Source organism: Coturnix japonica, chromosome 10 (assembly GCF_054131305.1).
Source record: "Coturnix japonica strain WE chromosome 10, WE-NBRP24, whole genome shotgun sequence".
NCBI classification, from domain to species: Eukaryota; Metazoa; Chordata; class Aves; order Galliformes; family Phasianidae; genus Coturnix; species Coturnix japonica.
In genome coordinates this window covers 25,872,795-25,893,145 of record NC_140672.1, presented here as the reverse complement: position 1 = coordinate 25,893,145, position 20,351 = coordinate 25,872,795, and the positions used below count along the sequence as shown (strand labels likewise).

General features: G+C 43.7%; 2 protein-coding genes across 2 annotated transcripts in view; both read left to right on the top strand.

Moving 5' to 3' along the window:
- Positions 1-20,351, top strand: part of LOC146759524 (myosin-binding protein C, fast-type-like) — a 214,021-nt gene that overhangs the window by 50,590 nt on the left and 143,080 nt on the right. The gene's annotated exons all lie outside the window — the stretch shown is intronic.
- On the top strand, positions 148-2,916 carry LOC146759527 (kinesin-like protein KIF20B). Its single transcript, XM_085510305.1, has 4 exons — positions 148-209; positions 938-1,064; positions 1,606-1,748; positions 2,762-2,916. Exons 1-4 carry the CDS (start codon positions 171-173, stop codon positions 2,840-2,842), a joined length of 390 nt encoding a protein of 129 aa, XP_085366431.1. The 5' UTR covers positions 148-170; the 3' UTR covers positions 2,843-2,916.

The following is a 20,351-nucleotide window of genomic DNA, read 5'->3' as shown; positions in this document are numbered from 1 at the left end:
TTTGATTGAATAGTTACCACTAGCAGATACTTCCCTACTATTAGCAAAAGTGTTTAAAGTGTTCACTTTTGTGACATCAATTGTTCTTTCCAAAAGAATCATGGCTGAAACTTGTCTTATTTTCCCAGGATTTTGTGAAAAGTGAGAACACGAAAAATACAAAATCTGTCATGGCTTTTAATTCACCCTCTGCAAGTGACGAGAAAATGGTTGGTTTTTGTTCTAGTTTTGAAGCTAGCTTGGGACTTCCTGTAATTGTGTGGTCACACGAAAGAAGCAGTGTCTTATCCTTATGTGTATACCTGAATGGGAATCTTACATGCTTATGAGCTCTTCCTATTAAATTCCATAAGCTAACGAAAGGGCAAGTCAGTCTGTCCCCAGAGCGTGTAATGGCTGTACTGTGTAACGATTTGGAGGGAAGGATATTGCACACTGAATAGTTGGGAAGAGAAGCTTTAGTGTATTATCGTGTGCTTTTGTAAGTGAAGCCCTTGTATTAAACTAAGGTTCATATCATTAATATGCATGGCAGTTATTAAAAACAGATGTTCACATGTGATAGCAGTATCCTTGGCATAGTCAGAGTATGAGTAGTAGATTTTTCCCATCTGTTGTCTTCTGTTTTGTATGTTTGTTTATTTTATGTAATTAGAACAGCTTATGTAAGAAACAACTCCACAGCTTGGGAGCTACTTTTAAAGAAACTACTGCCTTATTAAGAAACTTTAAGAAACGTATGCCTTGAAATAGCTGAGATTTTGACAACTCCCTAAAGGGTATAAAACTGTCTACATTACTTGCCGTTGTGGTATCATCAGCATAATGAACAGAGGTGTCAGTAGTAAAGCTCAAAATGTCAACTTAAAATAACGTTGAACTAAAATGAAGTTTAAACAATGCTCTTGTTTCACATGTTCACATCTCTGTTGAACAGAAATCCGGAAAAGACTACTTCCTGAGAAAGCAAGTACATGCTTCAAGACTGACTAAAAAGAAGGATGAAACACTGCAAAAAGTTGGAGATTTTATTCAAAGCTCTCCTTCTATTATACACTCTAAAGGTTGGTGTAGAATAAGTTTTATTCCATGTTTTCTAGACACTGTAGAATGGCTTGTTTCTGCTGTAGGCTATTAATGTATGTGTTCTTAGAGAACTTGTCTGCCATGTTAAGTTGTCCTTTGATTTATGAAGTAAATGCATTTATTCGTCTCTTCAGAGATTCATTATTACATTTGTGAAAACCTACAAGTATACAGAGAAAGTTGGTTCTGTCTTGTGCTTCTGTCAGCACGAAAGTTAGGCCTGTTGTTTAACTCCTGCTGAAGTTTCTGACTTCCAGCGACTTCTGAGCCATGATTGTCTTTCATACTCCATTTTAATGCGTGCTTTAAGCTGCCGTACCTGAACCTATAAACTGTTTCAGCTATAGAAGCAATAAAGAACCTCGATGAACAAAATACAATTTCTGAGTATTTTCACTTAAATTTTACGTGTCATTTATAAACCAAGTTTGTTACAAAGCTTTTTTTGCATTCATTGATTTAAAGACTCACAAAACCAGTAAGTTGATTGGTTTACGTATCAAAACAAATTTCTTCTAGCCAAGAAGCTGATGTCAGCAGTAAGTTCTCCTAAATCAAACGAACCTGAAAGGCTCGAAGAAGGAGAGACCAAGCCAAAACGATGCAAAAGGAAGCTGCATTCCACTGTCGTTTCTGGCCCTCTAGATATACCTGCTTCTTTGGTAAGCGATTATACTGTAGTCTTGGCTTAAAATAAACTACTAAAGAGTCCAAACAGACTGGAGGTTTCATCTATTTGCAGGAGGAGGTTGAAAGTACTGAGGTATTTCTTTATTCTACCAAGTCATTCTTGTTGGTCTTCCTGCTGTTCTGTTTTAGTTTGTCCTCAAAGATCTCTGTGTTTGGCTGGCTTACAGTTTACTAAGTAGGTGATGTAGCAATCACAGAGATGTCTTCTAATTTGGAATCATAGATAATTTCAGTGTGTTGGAGTGGGATTATTCTACTACACACTTTTCTAGAGCACAACTTAGACAGCTTTTTAGGTATGCTTAAACTATGATCTCCTGTCTAAGCCAACTTGCAAAGGATCTGATGTGCCAGTTTCATGACTCTGTCGGCAGCTATTGTGCTAAGAACATTCTTGCTCGGTTGGAACTGCATCTTTTAATTATATTAGAGTCCTTTTTCTGTTCAGCATAGTGATCATTTGCCCATACTGTCATATCCCTCTGAATTTTTTGATGATTTGACGAATGATAGGGGCAGAAACCAAAATGTTATTTTTTTTTGTTAGAGGATGAAGAAGATGAGACAATTTCTTCTCTCACTGTAGTTCTGAGAACATGGAACTGAACCGAGAACTGAAATTCTGGGCAAGTCATAGCTACAGGGATTGAGGCTAAAAATGTTTTCTGAACGCTTCATGTTTCACAAAACAAGTATTATAATACTCTTTTGAAAACAAGTATTTCAAAATGAAAGCTGCCTTCAGGCTTTCCTCAGATGTGTGTGCTTTTTTAAGATAAACAGGATTTTGTACATTCTCCATATTTGTTCCTTGTGATTAAGCTGCATTAAAATGATCTCGGTATCCCATAGTTTTCTGAATAAAATATAATAAGCAAATGCCATTCTGAAATCCATTTAGGGGAAGAAATATGTTTGCGTGGGTCAAGAAGAGCTTGTCAGTCTTGTGCGAAAAGATGAGTAACTTTTGAAATGTTTTCTTCAGGAATCTGAGGAACAAAAGAAGGAAAGTGATCATCTGATCATCAAGCGACGGCTGAGATCCAGAACAGCTAAAAAACCTTGAAGAAGCATGTTTGTTCCCCTTTCTGAGGACATACTTTTATCGTATTATTAAAACTGGTTGTTAATAAACAGTAACAGTTACTCCGTTGTGTTCTTAAATTTGTATATAGGTGTACCGTGTCTCTCTGACAGTTTCAAACTGACGCCATTGAGGCTGAAATAAATACAAGCTTTCTTAAACTGGGTTTGGATTTTATTGTGGTTAAGGGTTTATTTATTTTTGTCTTGCCTCCCCTGTATAGGAACAGTATCTCTAGGACTGATTGCTATTTACCCATTGTGCAGTAATAACTGTACTTGTTCAGGATGGCCTGGCTTGCTTTTTTCACATGACTGGTGTACTTAGCAGAACTCTGGCAGAGAGCAGAGCATGAATACACATTAATATTTATGTATACTTACTTTTTGGGCATTTTTAAAGAATTTTCTTTGGAGAGAAGATGGTGCCAATTCCTCAGTGTGGAAGAAAGGTGCTTTCCTTCACTTGTGCAAATTCAGCTTTAAATTAATAAACTTAGAAAAATAAACCCAATACATTTGGGGGGAATTCTAATATCCCAAATACTGTTCTCCCCCTCAGTGAGCTTCGAACCGTTAGATGCTGTTGGATGAATTAGCTGAAAGGTTCTCAGCTGGCAGTATGTCCTCGTGTTGTCTCCAAGTCCAATAGTTCCTATAGATTCAATTGCTCAGGAGGTAAAAACATGGATGAAAGCCGACTTGGGTGAATATTTGAGAGTTTGATGGGAGTGAATTTCCTTAAAAGCAGCTGGTGATAGAACAATATACTGATTGTATTTAAAAAAACCCACAATCGTACTATTTGTTGCTGTGCCAATAAGCTTTCTCCTTGCTTGTAGGCTTGTGAGATCCAGGTTTGCAGAAAACAATCTGTGAAAAATCATGGGAATCATGTGGTTTTATGCTCAGCAATCTCATTAAAAACTTGAACTGACTTTTAGAAGCTTTTCTCCATGGTGTTAGCTGGACAAATCTGCATGTGGATGTCAACATGGAGGCTTTTATTGACCTGGAGTAGAAAACAGCATTCGTACCTACCAGGTGAGATGGGCAGCTACTGCACAGGTACACAGAAGAAACTGATGGAAGCATAAGTACTTGAAATCACCCTCCCTCCTATTTATTGACCTATGTATGTGAATGCCGTGCATGAATGCCTCATAGCCAGATGTCAAAATGGAACAATGCTGCCTGAAGTGGTTGGTGACAATATGGAAGACGGTTCTGATCAGCTGCAGTTTGCAAATTACTTGCAAATATTTCATATCCAGAAGACTGCAATTTATCAGCCATGCGATATTGGAGGCAAAGTCATTGCAGGGGATGGGAGTGATCTACTTGTTCCAGAAGCTGTTAATAGAGCTCTCGTTGCTACTGCGTACATCATGATATACACTTAATTACACTACTTTTCAAATGGTATTTTTATTATGAGAACAGCCTCATTGATGCCTGCTGCTGCATGGGAAAAGCAGTTGCACACTTGGTATAATTATATGTGGTTCTCTGCTGCAAAACTGACCTTTTACAAAATGTCACATGTGGTGTTTGGTGAGTCTCAGGCTTGCCTAATTTCTGTGCATTTTCGTAAGGCACAGCAAGTGCAGAAAACAGGTTGCTTTGTTTAGGGAAAAGAAAAACCAACCACAAATGTTTAGCTGACTTGCGGAATCAAACTCTATAATCCAGAGATGGGTTGTAAAGCAGGTATGTTCATTCCAGCATTGCGCAGCGCCGGGTGCAAGGGGGATAGCTCCTCCAAACTTGCACACCGACTTGTAAAGCCGTGATACAGAAAGCAGGCAGAAGAAACATCCTTCAAATCCAGAAGGTAAACTCCACCTATTCATTCCTTAACTGGGTTAATAAAGTGCATGGATTTGCCACCACTGAGTGTATGCATTCAACAATTCTATTACTTGCCTTCAAGTGTTGTACCAAACTACAGCACTTGCTATCAAAAATTTTTGCAAAATTGGAGTCCAAACTCCAGAAAGTCTTCTATCCTTCTACAGTTATGTATCCTTATAGGGTACCACTTTACCCTGACTGGGCAATCTCTTGCTTTTAACTTCTATTCAGGGCTTCATGTTTGGCCCTGATGCCCACACCCCTAAGTGCATCATGTTTGATATTGCTGTGACTCCTGGGGTACAACATTGTTTTTCCCCATTTGTGCTAATGTCAGACTTACAGTTTTTAAACAGTCAATATTGTTGGACCCTTAGCTCCAGTTTTATTAAATTTCTTGCCAGAGCAACCTGGCAGGTACAAGAATTTCTGTATTCCTACTTAGTTTATATTTAATTAATCCAAAAAAAACGTAAACCTTTTCTTGTTGGGCAGTAGCTTCTATTACTGTTACAAAACCATCTATGAGTAGTAAGAAGCACCCATATCCACCAGAAAATAAATATCTTTATCCTGCTTCCCTAGATGCAATTTCCCGTTGCAGTTTGCACACTGCTTTCCTTTCAGTGGGGCGGAGCCCTCCCTGGGCACTTCAAGCCCCCACTCCCCCCATCTCTCCCTGAGGGGATCTCTGGGTCCTACGGCCCTATTCTGGCACCACAACAGTAACAGCTGTTATTATCACCAATTCCCTTACTATCTGTTTGTCAATCAGTTTTGTTTTGTTTTCATATCGTTCACCTCTTTTCAGTCCTGACATCCCTGTTATACCTTGCCAGTCCTTACTCCTCCAGCCTGTGTCTGTCCCAAACTTTCTCGCTTTCCAAACTATCATTACAAAAACTACTAACATCCTATTTTAGTTTCACCTCCTTCTCTCCAGGTGTCCAGTGCTAACACTGGGATTTCAGGTTTCCTACATCTCTGCACATGAAGGCTATTCTCACTTCCATTGCCCCCTCCTCCCCACCTCCCCCCTTTTCTGCTTACAGCAACAGTCTCCGTACCCGGCTCTCTCTCACTCCAAGAGTTATTGCAAGGGGGGGGAAACAATACAGGGGGTTGCTCTCATACCAGCACACATAAACTCACTTTCTCTTTAACTCTTTTTCCTTTGCACACGATTTCACTATTTGTACCTTCAGTTACACTTTGACACACCCTCAGTTATACTTCTGTATACCAATAGCAATTACACTTTCTTATACCATCAAAGCAGTTTGTCCCATTCCCTTCAAAACCCACATATCAAACAGTACAATTTTTCAGTTTCCACAAACTAAAATTCCACAATCTTCCACAAACTAAACAATTACCCTTCAGGTATTGAAAGGCTGCAATGAGGTCACCCCGCAACCTTCTCTTCTCTAGGCTGAACAAACCCAACTCCCTCAGCCTGTCCTCATAGGGGAGGTGCTCCAGCCCCCTGATCATCTTCGTGGCCCTCCTCTGGACCCTTTCCAAAATCTCCATGTCTTTTTTGTACTGAGGGCTCCACACCTGGACACAGTACTCCAGATGGGGCCTCACAAGAGCAGAGTAGAGAGGGACGATCACCTCCCTATCCCTGCTGACCACCCCTCTCCTGATGGAGCTCAGGATCCCATTTGCTTTCCAGGCTGCCAGAGTGCACTGCTGGCTCATGTTAAGTTTCTCATCTATCAGGACCCCCAGGTCTTTCTCTGCCGAGCTGCTCTCAAGGACAACTCCTCCCAGCCTGTACAGGTGCCTGGGGTTCTTCCGGCCCAAGTGCAAAACCTTGCACTTTGCCGTGTTGAACCTCATTAGGTTCACCTGAGCCCAGCTTTCCAGCCTGTCGAGGTCCCTCTGAATGGCATCCCTTCCTTCCACCGTATCAACCGCACCACTCAGATTGGTGTTGTCAGCAAACTTGCTGAGGGTGCACTCCATTCCCTCATCGATGTCATTAATATAGATGTTAAGGAGCACCAGTCCCAAGACAGACCCGTGAGGGACACCGCTAGTTAGGGCCTCCACCTGGACATAGAGCCATTGACCACCACCCTCTGTCTGCGGCCTTTCAACCAATTGCTTATCCATCGAGTTGTCCACCCATCACATCCACTTCCCTCCAATTTGGAGATGAGGATGTGGTGGGAGACCATGTCAAAGGCCTTGCTCAGGTCCAGGTAAATGACATCGGTTGCCTTCCCTTCGTCCACCAACATTGTCACTCTTTCATAGAAGGCCACAATATTAGGTAAGTATGACCTTCCCCTGGTGAAGCCGTGCTGGCTGTCTCGGATCACATGCTCATTCTTTATGTGATTGAGCATGTTGTCCAGCAGGATCTGTTTCATGATCTTCCCAGGCACAGAGGTGAGACTCACCAGCCTGTAGTTCCTTGGGTCCTCCCTGCTCCCCTTCTTATATATGGGAGTGATGTGACCCATCCAGCTGCAGCTCAGCACAATGCTGCCATGCCATGTGCAGGGTGCCTTCCATCCAGCTGCAGCTCAGCCCAGTGCTGCCATGACTAGTGCAGGGTGCCCTCATTCTGCAGATCAACCCAATGCTGCCTTGCCATTTGCCACGTTCCCACCCTCTACAGCCCAGCCAATGCTGCCATGCCATGTGCAGGGTGCCCCCCATTCAGCTGCATCTAGACCGAATGCAGCCATAACTTGTGCAAGGTGACTTCGGTCTGCAGCTCAGACAAATGCTGCCATACCATATTCAATGTACCACCCAGATGCAGCTGAACCCAGTGCTGCCATGACTTGTGCAGGATGCCCTCCATCCATCTGCATCTCAGTCCAATGCTGTCAAACCATGCGTAGGGCACACTCCAGATGCAGCTCAACTCAATGCTGCCATGCCATGTGCAAGGTGCATTGCAGCTGCAGCTCAACAAAAATGTGCCATGTCATGTGAAGGGTACCCTCCAGATAAAGGTCAACCCAATGCTGCCATGCCATGTGTAGGGTGCACTCCAGCTGCAGCTCATACCAATGCTGCCATGCCATTGGCATGGTGACCTCCTTCCAGCTGCAGCTCAGTCCAATGCTGCTATGCCATGTGCAGGGTGCCCTCCATCCAGATGCAGCTCAACCCAATGCTGCCATGCGATGGGCACTGTGCCTTCCAGCTGCAGCTCAACCCAATGCTGCCATGCCATGTGCATGGTAACCTCCATCAATATGCAGCTCAACCCAATGCTGCCATGCCATGTTCAGGGTGCCCTCCAGATGCAGGTCAACCCAATGCTGTCTTGCCTTGTTCAGGGTGTCATCCAGATGCAGCTCAACCCAATGCTGCCATGCCATGTTCAGGGTGCCCTCCAGATTCAGGTCAACACAATGCTGCCATAAATAGTGCAGGGTGCCATGCACATGCAGCTCAATCCAATGCTGCCATGCCATGCGCAGGGTGCCCTCCATCCAGCTGCAGCTCGGCGTAATGCTACCATGCTGTGTGCAGGGTACCCACCCTTTGCAGCTCAACCCAATGCTGCCGTGCCATGTGTATGGTGCTATCAAGCTGCAGCTCAATCCAATGCTGCTATGCCATGTGCAGGGTGCCCTCCGGATGTTGCTCAACCTACTGTTGCCATGCCATGGACATTATAAACTCCACCCAGATGCAGCTCAAACCAGGGCTTTTATGCCATGTGCAGGGTGCCTTCCATCAAGCTGCAGGTCAGTCCAATGCTGCCATGCCAAGCGAAGGGTGCCCTCCAGATACAGGTCAACACAATGCTGCCGTGACTAGAGCAGGGTGCCCTCCCTTTGAAGCTCAATCCAATGCTGCCATAGCATGTGCAGGGTGCCCTACCTCTGCAGATTAACCCAATACTGCCATGGCATGTGCAGGGTGCCCTCCATCCAGCTGCAGCTCAACCAAACGCTCCCATGCCATGTGCAGGGAGCCCTCCAGTGGCAGAACAACCCAATGCTGCCATGCCATGTGCAGGGTGCCTTCCATCCAGCTGCAGCTCAATCCAATGCTTCCAAGCCACATTCAGGGTACCCTCCCTCCTTCTACAGCTCAACCCAATGCTACCAGGCCATGTGCAGGGTGTCCTCCAGATGCAGCTCAATCAAATGCTGCCATGCCATGGGCAGGGAGCCCTCAATTCAGCTGCAGCTCAACCCAATGCTGCAATGACTTGTGCCAAGTGGCCTCCATCCAGCTGCAGCTCTACCCAATGCTGCCATGCCATGTGAAGTGTGCCCTCAAACCAGCTGATGCTCAACCCAATGCTGCTATGCCATGTGAAGGGTGCCCTCCCATTGTAGCTCAACCCAATGCTGCCATGCCTTGTGCTGGGTGACCTCCATTCATCTGCAGCTCAACCCAATGCTTCCATGCCATGTTCAGGGTGCCCTCCCTCCTTCTACAGCTCAACCCAATGCTACCAGGCCATGTGCAGGGTGTCCTCCAGATGCAGCTCAATCAAATGCTGCCATGCCATGTGCAGGGTGCCCTCCCTTTCCAGCTCAGACAAATTCTGCCATGCCATGTGCAGGGCACCCTCCATCCAACTGCAGCTCAATCCAATGCTGCCATGCCGTGGGCAGGGAGCCCTCAATCCAGATGCAGTTCTAACCAATGTTGCCATGCCATGTGCCGAGTGCCCTCCATCCAGCTACAGCTCAACCCAATGATGGAATGCCATGTCTAGGGTGCCCTCCATCGAGATGCAGATCAAACCAATGCTGCCATGCCATGCGTAGGGTGCACTCCAGCTGCAGCTCAACCCAATGCTGCCATGCAATGGGCAGGTAGCCCTCAATTCAGGTTCAGCCCAACCCAATGCTGCCATGCCATGTGCAGTGTGCCCTCCAGGTGCAGCTCTTACCAGTGATGCCATTCCATGTGCAGGATGCCCTCCATCCAGCAGTTCTTCATAAAGCTGCCATGCCATGTTCAGGGTGCCATAGATCCAGCTGATGCTCGACCCAATGCTGTCATGCCATGTGCAGGGTGCCCTCCAGCTGCAGCTCCACCCAATGCTGCTTTGCCATATGCAGGGTGCCACACCCAGGTGCATCTCATCCCAATGCTGCCATGCCATGTGCGGGGTGCCCTCCATCCAGCTTCAGCTCAGCCTAAGGCTGCCATGCCATGTGCACTGTGCCCTCCAGTTGCAGCTCAACCCAGTGCTGCCATTTCTTGTGTAGGATTCCCTCCATCAACATGCAGCTCAACCCAATGCTGCCATGCCATATGCAGGGTGACCTCCCTTTGGAGCTCAACCCAATGCTACTATGCCATGTGCAGGGTGAACTCCATGTAGCTGCTGCTCAGCCTAATACTGCTATGCCATTTGCAGGGTGCCTTCCAGTTGCAGCTCTGCCCAATGATGCCATGCCATGTGCAGGGTGCCCTACCTCTGCACCTCAACCCAATGCTGCCGTGCCATGTGCAGGGTGCTCTCCAGATGCTGCTCAACCTACTGTTTCCATTCCATGGTCATTGTGAACTGCATCCAGATGCAGCTCAAACCAAGGCTATTATGCCATGTGCAAGTTGCCCTCCATCCAGCAGTTCTTCCTAAAGCTGCCGTGCCATGTTCAGGGTGCCATCGATGCAGCTCAAGCTCAACCCAATGCTGCCATGTGATGGGCAGGGTGCCCTCCAGGTGCAGCTCAGTCCAATGCTGCTATGCCATGTGCAGGGTGCCCTCCATCCAGATGCAGCTCAACCCAATGCTGCCATGCGATGGGCACTGTGCCTTCCAGCTGCAGCTCAACCCAATGCTGCCATGCCATGTGCATGGTAACCTCCATCAACATGCAGCTCAACCCAATGCTGCCATGCCATGTTCAGGGTGCCCTCCAGATGCAGGTCAACCCAATGCTGCCATAACTAGTGCAGGATGTCATGCACATGCAGCTCAATCCAATGCTGCCATGCCATTGGTAGGGTGCCATCCTTCGAGTGGCAACTCAGCCTAATACTGCCATGCCATGGGCAGGGTGCCCACCCATTGCAGCTCAACCCAATGCTGCCATGCCATGTGCAGGGTACCCTCCATCCAGCTGCAGCTCATCATAATGCTGCCATGCCGTGTGCAGGGTGCCTGCCTTCTGCACCTCAACCCAGTGCTGTCATGCCATGTGCAGGTTGCCGTCCATCAACATGCAGCTCAACCCAAAGCTGCCATGTCATGTGCAGGGTGCCCTCCAGATGCTGCTCAACCTACTGTTGCCATGCCATGGACATCATGAACTTCATCCAGATGCAGCTCAAACCAAGGCTTTTATGCCATGTGCAGGGTGCCTTCCATCAAGCTGCAGGTCAGTCTAATGCTGCCATACCATGTGCAGTGTGCCCTCCCTTCTGCAGCTCAACTCAGTGTTGCCATGCCATATTCAGGGTGCTTTCCAGCTGCAGCTCAACTCAAAACTGCCATGCTGTGGGTAGGCTGCCCTCCTGAAGCTCAACAAAATGCTGCCATGCCATGTGCAGGGTGCCCTCCATCCAGCTACATCTCAGCCCCATGATGCTGTTACAGTGTGCTTTAAATAGTAGTAGCTATCTAGTACAAAGACTACTTTGGTCTCTTGTGTGTGTGATAAAAGCAGAGATGAGACAAATGTCCCATTTCTTCTGCAAAGGCTCAAGATAGAAAGGGATAAAAAAAAATTTGTATAAAAATATAACTGCAGATTTCCCTTTCTTAGAAGGACCTCCCACTGACTATATCATTATCTGCCTCATGTAGGATATTGGATTCAGGATCTATAGCAGTGAGCTGTGTTAGTATTGAATCTCATTTGATGTAATAAACCTTCCTTCTCCCTTACCCGCTTGGTCTTTCCAGTCCTTTTCATATGATTGTAGACCCCCATAGTTCTGACCATAGAAGGATGCATAATTCACTGCCCTCTCTGTGGCAACATGGGGACCTACATGTGCTATAGGAAATGCAGATGTTTGTTTTGCAAATACAGCTCCTTCTTCCCCCCCATTATGCATGTATGTCATATGGCCCATTTTATATGTTTGCTATTTGCTTGCTGTTGTTCTCCATAGGTGGACCCATTTACAGTGAACTTTTTCATCAATAAATATTTCTATTGAGCAGACTTAAGATCTGGAATTATTTCAGGGTTTTTTTTTAGTGTACGAAATACAGGTTTGGAAATAAGCTCTCTCAAAATGGGAGGGAAGAAAACGGGGGAAAGGATTTAATCTGTAGTGGAAAAGTGTATCATGAATGGTTGTCAGTGGACATTTTCAAGGCTGTAGGAAAAGGAGGACGTTAAAGCAGAGAGTAGAGTTTCAAATCTTGCAGAATTAACTGTGTAGCAAAATCAGTGCTTCAGGAAGAGGGAGCTTTCAGAACCTGTCTTTAATTTTCACATGGGAGCTTTTCTTGCAGGATGCGATGAGGGCTGGTGTGTCTCTTGGAATGTATACGGATAGCAAACTCGGTGTCTATGGGCTCCAATTTACCCAAAAGAATTTAAATAAACCTTTCTCAAGCCAATCCGAGCTAACAGTACAGTAAGAAAATGTGCTCTGTGTCTATATGGAGCTTGGAAAAAATGGAATTTTTCTCTGATGTGTCAGGCAAAGCTGGCTTCAGTGAGTGTGCAGATGTGAGATTTTGCTTCAAGAACTGGAAAAGACTGAGGCTTGACTGCAGGCAGTAGGCAAACCAGCAACCCTTTTCAGTTTGTTTTAAGCATATGATGTGTGTAGGTCTGAAGGATATTAAGTTGATAAGAATTTTATGGCAATGGGGTGCCTGGTGAGTTCTGGGTTCTAGCTTCAGAAAGAGCTGTATTGTGAATGCAACTCCCAGTTTTACAGCAGAGGCTCCATGAGATCAAGCCAAAAGGAATGTCCTCACCAGAAGCCAATTAAAGCCTGTTGTAACGAGGAGATCCAAAGATATTATATTAATCTGTAAAGTATGGTAACTAATGGAGCAACTTGAAGATAATATGCCGTGGCCATGGGAATTAGGGTAGCCAAATCCTCTACATCAATGCCATCAATATACACCAAGAGAGGTTCTAAAATTCACCTGCCTCTGCTGTAGGTTACCGACTCAGAGGAAGCAATGAAAACTTGGATCCCAGTAATTTCCAGCACAGTTTTTCAGACCATTGAAGTACTATTATTCCTACTCGAGGAGATTTGTGGACAAAAGCACCAAATCCCATCCCCAAACACAGTAATTGTATTTTGAGTGCCTCCTTCAGTCTCTTATCAATCCCTTTGCCTTTATAAGGGGTGTGCATTTCTTGATCCTGAAAGATGCAGTGTCTCCTAAAGCACTGCCCAGCTGTGCCAGGCAGTGGGAAAGGTGAGAACTGTTGTTTTGAATTGTAAAATCACCCTATTCATAATGCATGAAAGGACCTGTGCCACCGCACAGTGTTTCAGTCCTCCTGCAGCTCTGGAAAATTGGACAACTTCATAGTCTTTTATGAAAATATAATGTATCTTTGCTGCCTTTTGAGTAGTAAGTTATGAATTTGAAAGTGACAAATATTAGCAAGCTGCCTTTATTGCTAACAAAACCAAAAGAGAAAAGGAGTCTGCAGAGCCTTTGGCAGAATGTTTAATAACTTTTGTGATTACTGTTTCCCAGAGGTAATGTGTATAATATGTACTTTTCCTCTTTCATTTTATCAAAACACTTATGCTGGAGACCACTGTTGTGTCTCTGCATTCCTGAACTTCTTTGTCAATTAGGGGTTATAGAGGTTTGAGCAAGCACAGTAAAAGCAAAGCTGTGAAGGCTTCAGCATCCTTTAAAAGAGAATTGCACTACTTCAGCTTGGCCCAAAATTATGTAAATAAGCAGTAAGGTGCTGAAAGTCTGCAGTAGTAGAGCAGCTGTGACAGAAACATTTTGCAGATGGATGGTGAATAATAGTAGATCATGCCAAAACAGACTCTATCTTCGGGGTATTCAGGTAGAAGAAAATTCATTTTCGCTGATGGCTTTGGTATCTTGACATAGAGACATTCATAGGATTTTATATACAAATTGATTGTTGAATAAAATTTCACGAGATTGCATTCTTAACTTCAAGTATAAAAGCAATATTTTTGGACTTAGCACACAGAGTGCAGTTGTAGTTGATGTGAAGGAAGAACAGAGGATGGGCAGCAGCATGTGTGCTCCTGGGACAAGCACTCAAGGAGCTCGCCAAGGCTGTGGTTCTCAAGTCAGTGATAACAGGATGAGGTTGCAAGATACATTTAGGATGATATCATGCAAACAAGGAACATTTCTTTTGAATGAAAACACCAGAGCTGGAGTGAAAGCTGAGTTCCCACTGAACTAAGGAATGGGTCCCACAGCTTCTAGACTGAATTACATCTATTTCTTTGCATCTGTTTTTGTAAATGCAGAAAGAACTGCTCAGAATGGTTTAACATCAAGGAACCAATGCTGCAGACTGTTATCCATGCTTGGATGAATGCTGGTCAAGGATGCGGATCAAATCACCAGCAACCATCTACTCTGCAAGGCCAAAGCCAACCATAAAGAACAGCTGTGCTATGGAGAAAAGGAGGAGTTTTCATCCTTTCATCAAGCTATCGGTTACAGAACACAAATGCAATTAAAGTAAGTATTAAAAGAGTGATCCTAACTTTTGGCATTGGTAAATAGCTCAGCTAAAGCAGTGCACATTTGCTGTTATTACGTAGGTTTGCCGCGAGGTGGGTTCTAGACAGCATCTGGATCCAAAACTGGTTGGTTCCTTGTAACAAAGCTCAAGCTACAGTCAGACAAACGTATTGAAACCTAGTATGAGCTTTGCTGCCTGCAGTTTGGGGTGGGCTGTCTCCAGTTTCACTTCTCTTTAATATATGGAAAAGTATTCAAACTCTGAGTGTTGCTTTGAGGGTAATCTTCACCATTCCTAAAGACATCTCAAGTGCATTGAAGCACCTACACTTCCTGGTCTCCAGCTTGCTCCCTCTTTACTCTCATCCTGGCTTCTCTCCAGTCATGGCTTTGTACTGCACTTCATAGCACCTCCGAGTGAGAAAATGTATTCTAGCTTCCATCCTAAATCTGACTTCATCACCCTTTTTTTCCCCCTAAACTTCAGTTTTTTTCTGTTTTGGTTCTTGGGTTCCCTTAAACATATAGGAAGATAAGTGGAACATGTTGTCAGTCTAAATGTTTTCTGCTCTTGGGTAAGGTGATACAGTTTTGCCCACTGACAACTTTTCTTATTGGTAACCTCATAGTTTGTGTAATCAGAAAGCATAGTATTAGCTTCACAGACTGAAAGCAGAGAACAGATGCCTGAGAAAGGGAGGTGGAAAGTTACTTGAACTGTTTTTATTACCGGCTGTAGAAAGCCCAGGAGGGTTCCAAATTTGGAGATGGAAAGTAAGACATGATGCTATTTTTATTTGCCTGCTGTCCTGAGAATAGAACAACCAGTGGAATGATGCCCCAAAGTCATTTCTGGTACAGATGTACTTATGTTGTTAAGATCTACTAAAAGCCTGGATTTTCAGTGCTTAAATTCAATTGAAAATATGCCTAGGGACTCAAACTGCACAGACTTGCTGAGAAGTTTGTTTTGAGGGAACTTCTTCGTGGGATGCTCTCTCATGGAGCAACCCCCAAAATATCTCATAATTTTAGGGCAAGGAATTGCTCTAAGTCATCACAGAAGTTCTTCGGCAGCACAGTTTGGTGCTGGTGATAAAATACACGTAGCTTTTTCATCTTGAAATATTTGGTATTTTAAAAAAGAAGACAGTGTTATTTACTTCCCCCTTTGCCCCCCCCAATGGATGGTGTTGCTTATGTGCTGTTGGCAGATGGGATGTGGATCATTTTAATTAGATTTTATTGGACTGTTATACGGCCCATAATTGTGATCATTACTCATTTTCACTGTGGTTCAGATAGATCCTCTATTTAGACATGATGATATTTTGATGAGACAAGCCCCATGTAACTTGTTATGTTCGGGGCCAGTAGCCAAAGCAGTGGAATTGGGTGTTTTCACACCATAAAAATTAGAGTAGATTAATAAAGGACATAATGGTCAATTTGTGTTTCTAATTGTGCTCAGACTGCGTATGCTATGAGCAGAGTGTCTCCTTGGGCTGCTGGGTTCTGCTGCAGGCTTTTGCAGCCAAAGGAAGGGAGATGTGGCAAGGGGATAGGGGTTAGAAGCAAGGTCTGAGCTGCGAATGGATCCATGATCCAACAGATGCTTTTGAGAGGCTGTGTCCTTTTCTCAGATAGGACTGTCTGCTTACCTCCACCCCATGGTCTCCTTATTGCTTGGTGATCAGAATCAGCTTTCGTCTCCTGGCTATCCAGAAGCACAACTGGCATTTTGGATGTAATACTTCTGGAGTATGGAGCTGCCTCTCCTTTTGTGCCCTAAGGAACGCTGGTCATACATTGACAGGGATCATGGTTCAAGAATGTTGCCAGAAATACTTGGAAGAAAGATGTAGGTTTTGACATCTTCTGACCTCAACTACACTGTGTTTGCAGATGTTTGTGTTGGAGAGTTGAAAGTATTGGGGACTGTGGGCTTTGGGGTGCAATATTAGCAGCTGCTGATGCACAGATGTTAACTGAACTGCAAATATCTCCATCCCAGTAACAAAATGGTGAATATAGTTCAGTAAAGCAATCAGCCACCTCCCTCCAGCTGCCTGGTTTGTGTGTAGAGCCTTTCTCTACTTTTACTTTATCTGTCTCCTCCTCCTTTTAAACAGGGGATGAAACAAAGCAGAATATTCCAACAAATGGATACAGCTGACTTATAGATCACTTTATTAGCCATTATGCTCTTGTTTATGGTCAATGATTGTCTTACGCTTGAAAAATAAGTAGTGCTCCAAATAAAATGCTTCCTGTGAAGAATCAGTTAGAAACTCAGTTGCTTCGTTCTGCCTAGTGGTAAATATTCTAATTTATTAATAAAATGCCTTTTTTTTCCTTCTTGGAATTGGATGAGCTCACCTAAGAACACTGTTTTTCTCTTTCGTTTAGTTCTAATAGACTCCAAATCAATGTTACTGCATAGGATGAGAGAACCTTTCCTAACAAGAGAATAATAGTCACTAAATTCTGGTGTGAATTTTCACAGAATGAAAGCGTACTAAAATGGATGAAACATCATGTTTCATTTTCTCATGCTGATTTTTCAAGTGAATAATTGCGAGCCATGATTAATGTCACCCCAGAAATCTGGCATGCTTATTTGTGAACATATTAATGAGTCTAGTTTTATTATTATTCAACCAACTCTAATGCCTCAGTGTGAGCCTTACATTTCCCAGTGTTTCTATCCTTATCCTTACAGAACTTTTTTTCTTCTCATTGGTTTTGCAATCCAGATTTTAAAGGCAGTAACTTTTGGCTTTTCAGGACTTTTAACAGTCCCCTTTGTGCTGATGGTGCTATGGCAGAAACTGCTTTCCTTGTGCCATTTAATCTTAATGTAGATATGCAGGATAGGCAAAATAATTACACTAAGAGCGCTGGATGAATCTTTTATTTGGTTCTTAAATGCTCAGATAAAAAACATTACTCATTAAAACTGAATCTGTTGGGTGGAAAATTCATGCACATTTTCGCTGCAAACCAACCAGGAAGCCTTTCCGAGTTGAATGTTTTAGGGAGTGAAACATGCATTGGTTTTACCCTTTGGTGTGTATACAGTTTGAATAGACAGTGATGTTTTTGTCCTCTTATCTCAAATACATGTTGGGAATCGGAAAGGTAGAGCAAAGGGGAACAAAGGTGATGTAAAAATACAAAATAATTAGTCACACTCTATGGAGATGCGAACTTTGGATTCTTCAGCTTGGAAAAGGAATCTCTGCTGTGATAGAAGTGAATAAAAGCCTGAGCTGCCAGGAGGAAACACGTAGGGAGAACCTGATCATTGCGTTTCACACAAGAGAAAATGAAAGACATCATAATGATTTATCAGGTTGCAAATTTAATATAAACAAAAGATGATACTTTTTCATATGACATATGGTTACATTAAGGAGCTGTTTGCCATGCAGTAATGGGAGATGGAAGTTTGCCTGGGTTCCGGTATCCTGATACATGGGAATAATGTTATCACTAGATACTGAATATGTTGTTACGTATCTTGCTAAGGCTGCTTGACTTGCTCCTACTTTTTGTTTTTCCCAGGCTGGCTGCTGGTTGGAGGAAGGTCACAGAATCAGATGGGCTTTTAGCTGCCCCATTTCTGTCATTAATTGTAATGATTTCAGGAGGGATGTGAAAAGGATCCCCCAAGGCCTGACATCTCATTGATTTCCCCATCAGTGTACCAAAGGGTCCAAGAAGCAGTTATCTTGGAGGTTAACACCTTCAGGACTGCACTTGCTGCCACCTGGATGAGTTTGTTCCAGCAAAGCCCCGCTGAGGTCTTTGAGAAATACTTGCATGCAAGTCGCTGCAAAATCTGAGTTCATTTCTGCATTTCCAAGGATGAAAAGGGGAGCATGTCTCAGAATGGCAGAGAGGAAGGTAAGGAAGAGGGGACTGTCAGCAGCAAGAAAAGTCCTGCTTTACCTACCGAGAACAAATCGGACTAGGAAATATCTGGCAGAGTTCACAATAATTCAGACATTGCCCAGACCTTAATTGCTGGCACAGGCAACCGTGTCCCTGGTAGGAGGGAGGTGGATCATGTCTGTGTGCTCCATCTGCTTCCTGCAGAGACGGGAACATTCCAGGCCAGGTGTTGCTGAGCATTGCTCTTGTCTAGGAGCAAGATAAGTTTAATTAAAGGGCTAATTATTCCCATTCTGGAACGGACCTATTCGTTGTACTTGCAATTGCTTTCTAACTCTCTTCCTCTGGTGTTCATGAATTATACATTTATCTTCCATTGTCACATTACTGACTTGTTTTGCTTAAGTCTTTGGTGTGTGTGAAAATTGGAAACAAAGGGAATTGGCGAGACTTGAGTTTAGGTGATACTTCATTGTAATGGCATTTGTCAGCACAAAAAGGCACTTCATGCTGGCTTTCTAACTTTCTTGTGAAATAGGTATTTTACAGTTGTGGTAACGAAGGGCTCCTATCAGTGGGGAATTGGACCCAGATGTTTGTGTTCTGCTACAACTGTTAAGAGCATCAGGCAAAACTTTTCTTCCAGTTCAACAAGGAGTAACCCACTGATGTCCAAAGAGCTGCTGGATTTACTTCAGGAAGGCAGCCCACTGGAATATGTCTGATTTGAAGTGTTATTCTTTTACATTCAGTTTAAAGTCTTTAATGTAACCTATGCTTGCTTTCTTTGGCTCTGCGGGTCATGCAGAGCTTTGAATCTTTGCACTACTAGTAGCAGATGATAGTTTTCTCTGCCAAAATGTTACAGACTTGCTCATTAAGATGCTGTGTTCTTGTGGGTTACCTTCCTTTTGACATTTTTGGACCTTACTCAAAAACAGCCAATCTGGGTGAAACATTGGTTTAGAGCCATACCTTCCTCCTCACTCTTTGGAAACCTGTTGTCCTTTTGTAGGGTCCACAGAAAGGATGGTCATAGATCACCCTGTTGACAGTGCAGAGCTATTTGTTGGAAACAGGAGTAATTCAAGTCAAATCTATTCTGAAAAAAGAGCAGCTTAATTGCATTTTCACTCTTCTCTTTTCTACCATACAGTGAGGACTTTGGTTTCTGCACATGTCCTGGAGGACTGGAAAGAGAGAGGGAATCTTCCTGTGCCTAGTTTTGTACCTATGACATCTTACATTAAACATAAATGACTACTTTTATCTAGAGCAGGAATTTAATTTCATGTCTTTTTAGGCCTTTTGTCAGTTAAAGCTTTGAACCAGGTCAAACCTACATGTGAGATTTTTCTCCCTCCACGTAGCCAAACTTCAAAAGACATGTTACTCACCCCATTTTAGTGTTCAAGGCTTGCATTAATTAACCACGAAAGGCATCTTCCATTCCTTTTCCTTTCCTTCTTTTCCCTGGAAGCAGTTTTTATCTTAATCATGGAGCCAGGAGAACCATCACTAGGATGGATAAGGATATACACACAGTGTCGGTAACCTGAATATAATCTCTGAATATTCCATGACTCTGTAATGTCCGTCATGCTGGGATTGAGCCCTGGTGCTGATGAACTGCCTGGGGCACTGTGTTGCAAATGCATTCTTTCACAAGCTAAAGCAAAGCGGAGAAAACCATATAATGAATTCCAGTCATGTAACATTATGGACTAAGCAGAAGTGCCACTCCTTTACTAGGATAGTTGTAAGAAGACATTTTTGAAACCACATAGCTCAAATGATAGCAGCCACCAGCCAAAACCCCAAAATATTTCTGCATATGAAACAAGCGCATGTGGAATACATGGAAAAGCTACGGACTGGTTTATAAACTATATTTGTAGAAAGACCATGAAATTGGAAAGTGATAGCATTGCAAAATATACTGCGAATATAGTTTTGTCAGAAAAACTAGAGGGAGGATTTGGATCTGAGTGTTGATCAGAAGAGCCACAGTGTGGGCAATTCTGCACAGCAATCTCTTCTCATATTTAATGCCATGGAAGAGAACAAGGGACATTCAGTGTCCTTTGTGAACAGACAGGATCTGCTCATTGACTCCGCT

Bases quoted from the DNA above. Each gene is read 5' to 3' on its own strand.
- LOC146759527 (XM_085510305.1), top strand. From the start codon at position 171: ATGGCTTTTAATTCACCCTCTGCAAGTGACGAGAAAATG. The intron at 210-937 runs GTTGGTTTTTGT...TCTGTTGAACAG, and splicing joins CTGCAAGTGACGAGAAAATG to AAATCCGGAAAAGACTACTT. The intron at 1,749-2,761 runs GTAAGCGATTAT...TGTTTTCTTCAG, and splicing joins TAGATATACCTGCTTCTTTG to GAATCTGAGGAACAAAAGAA.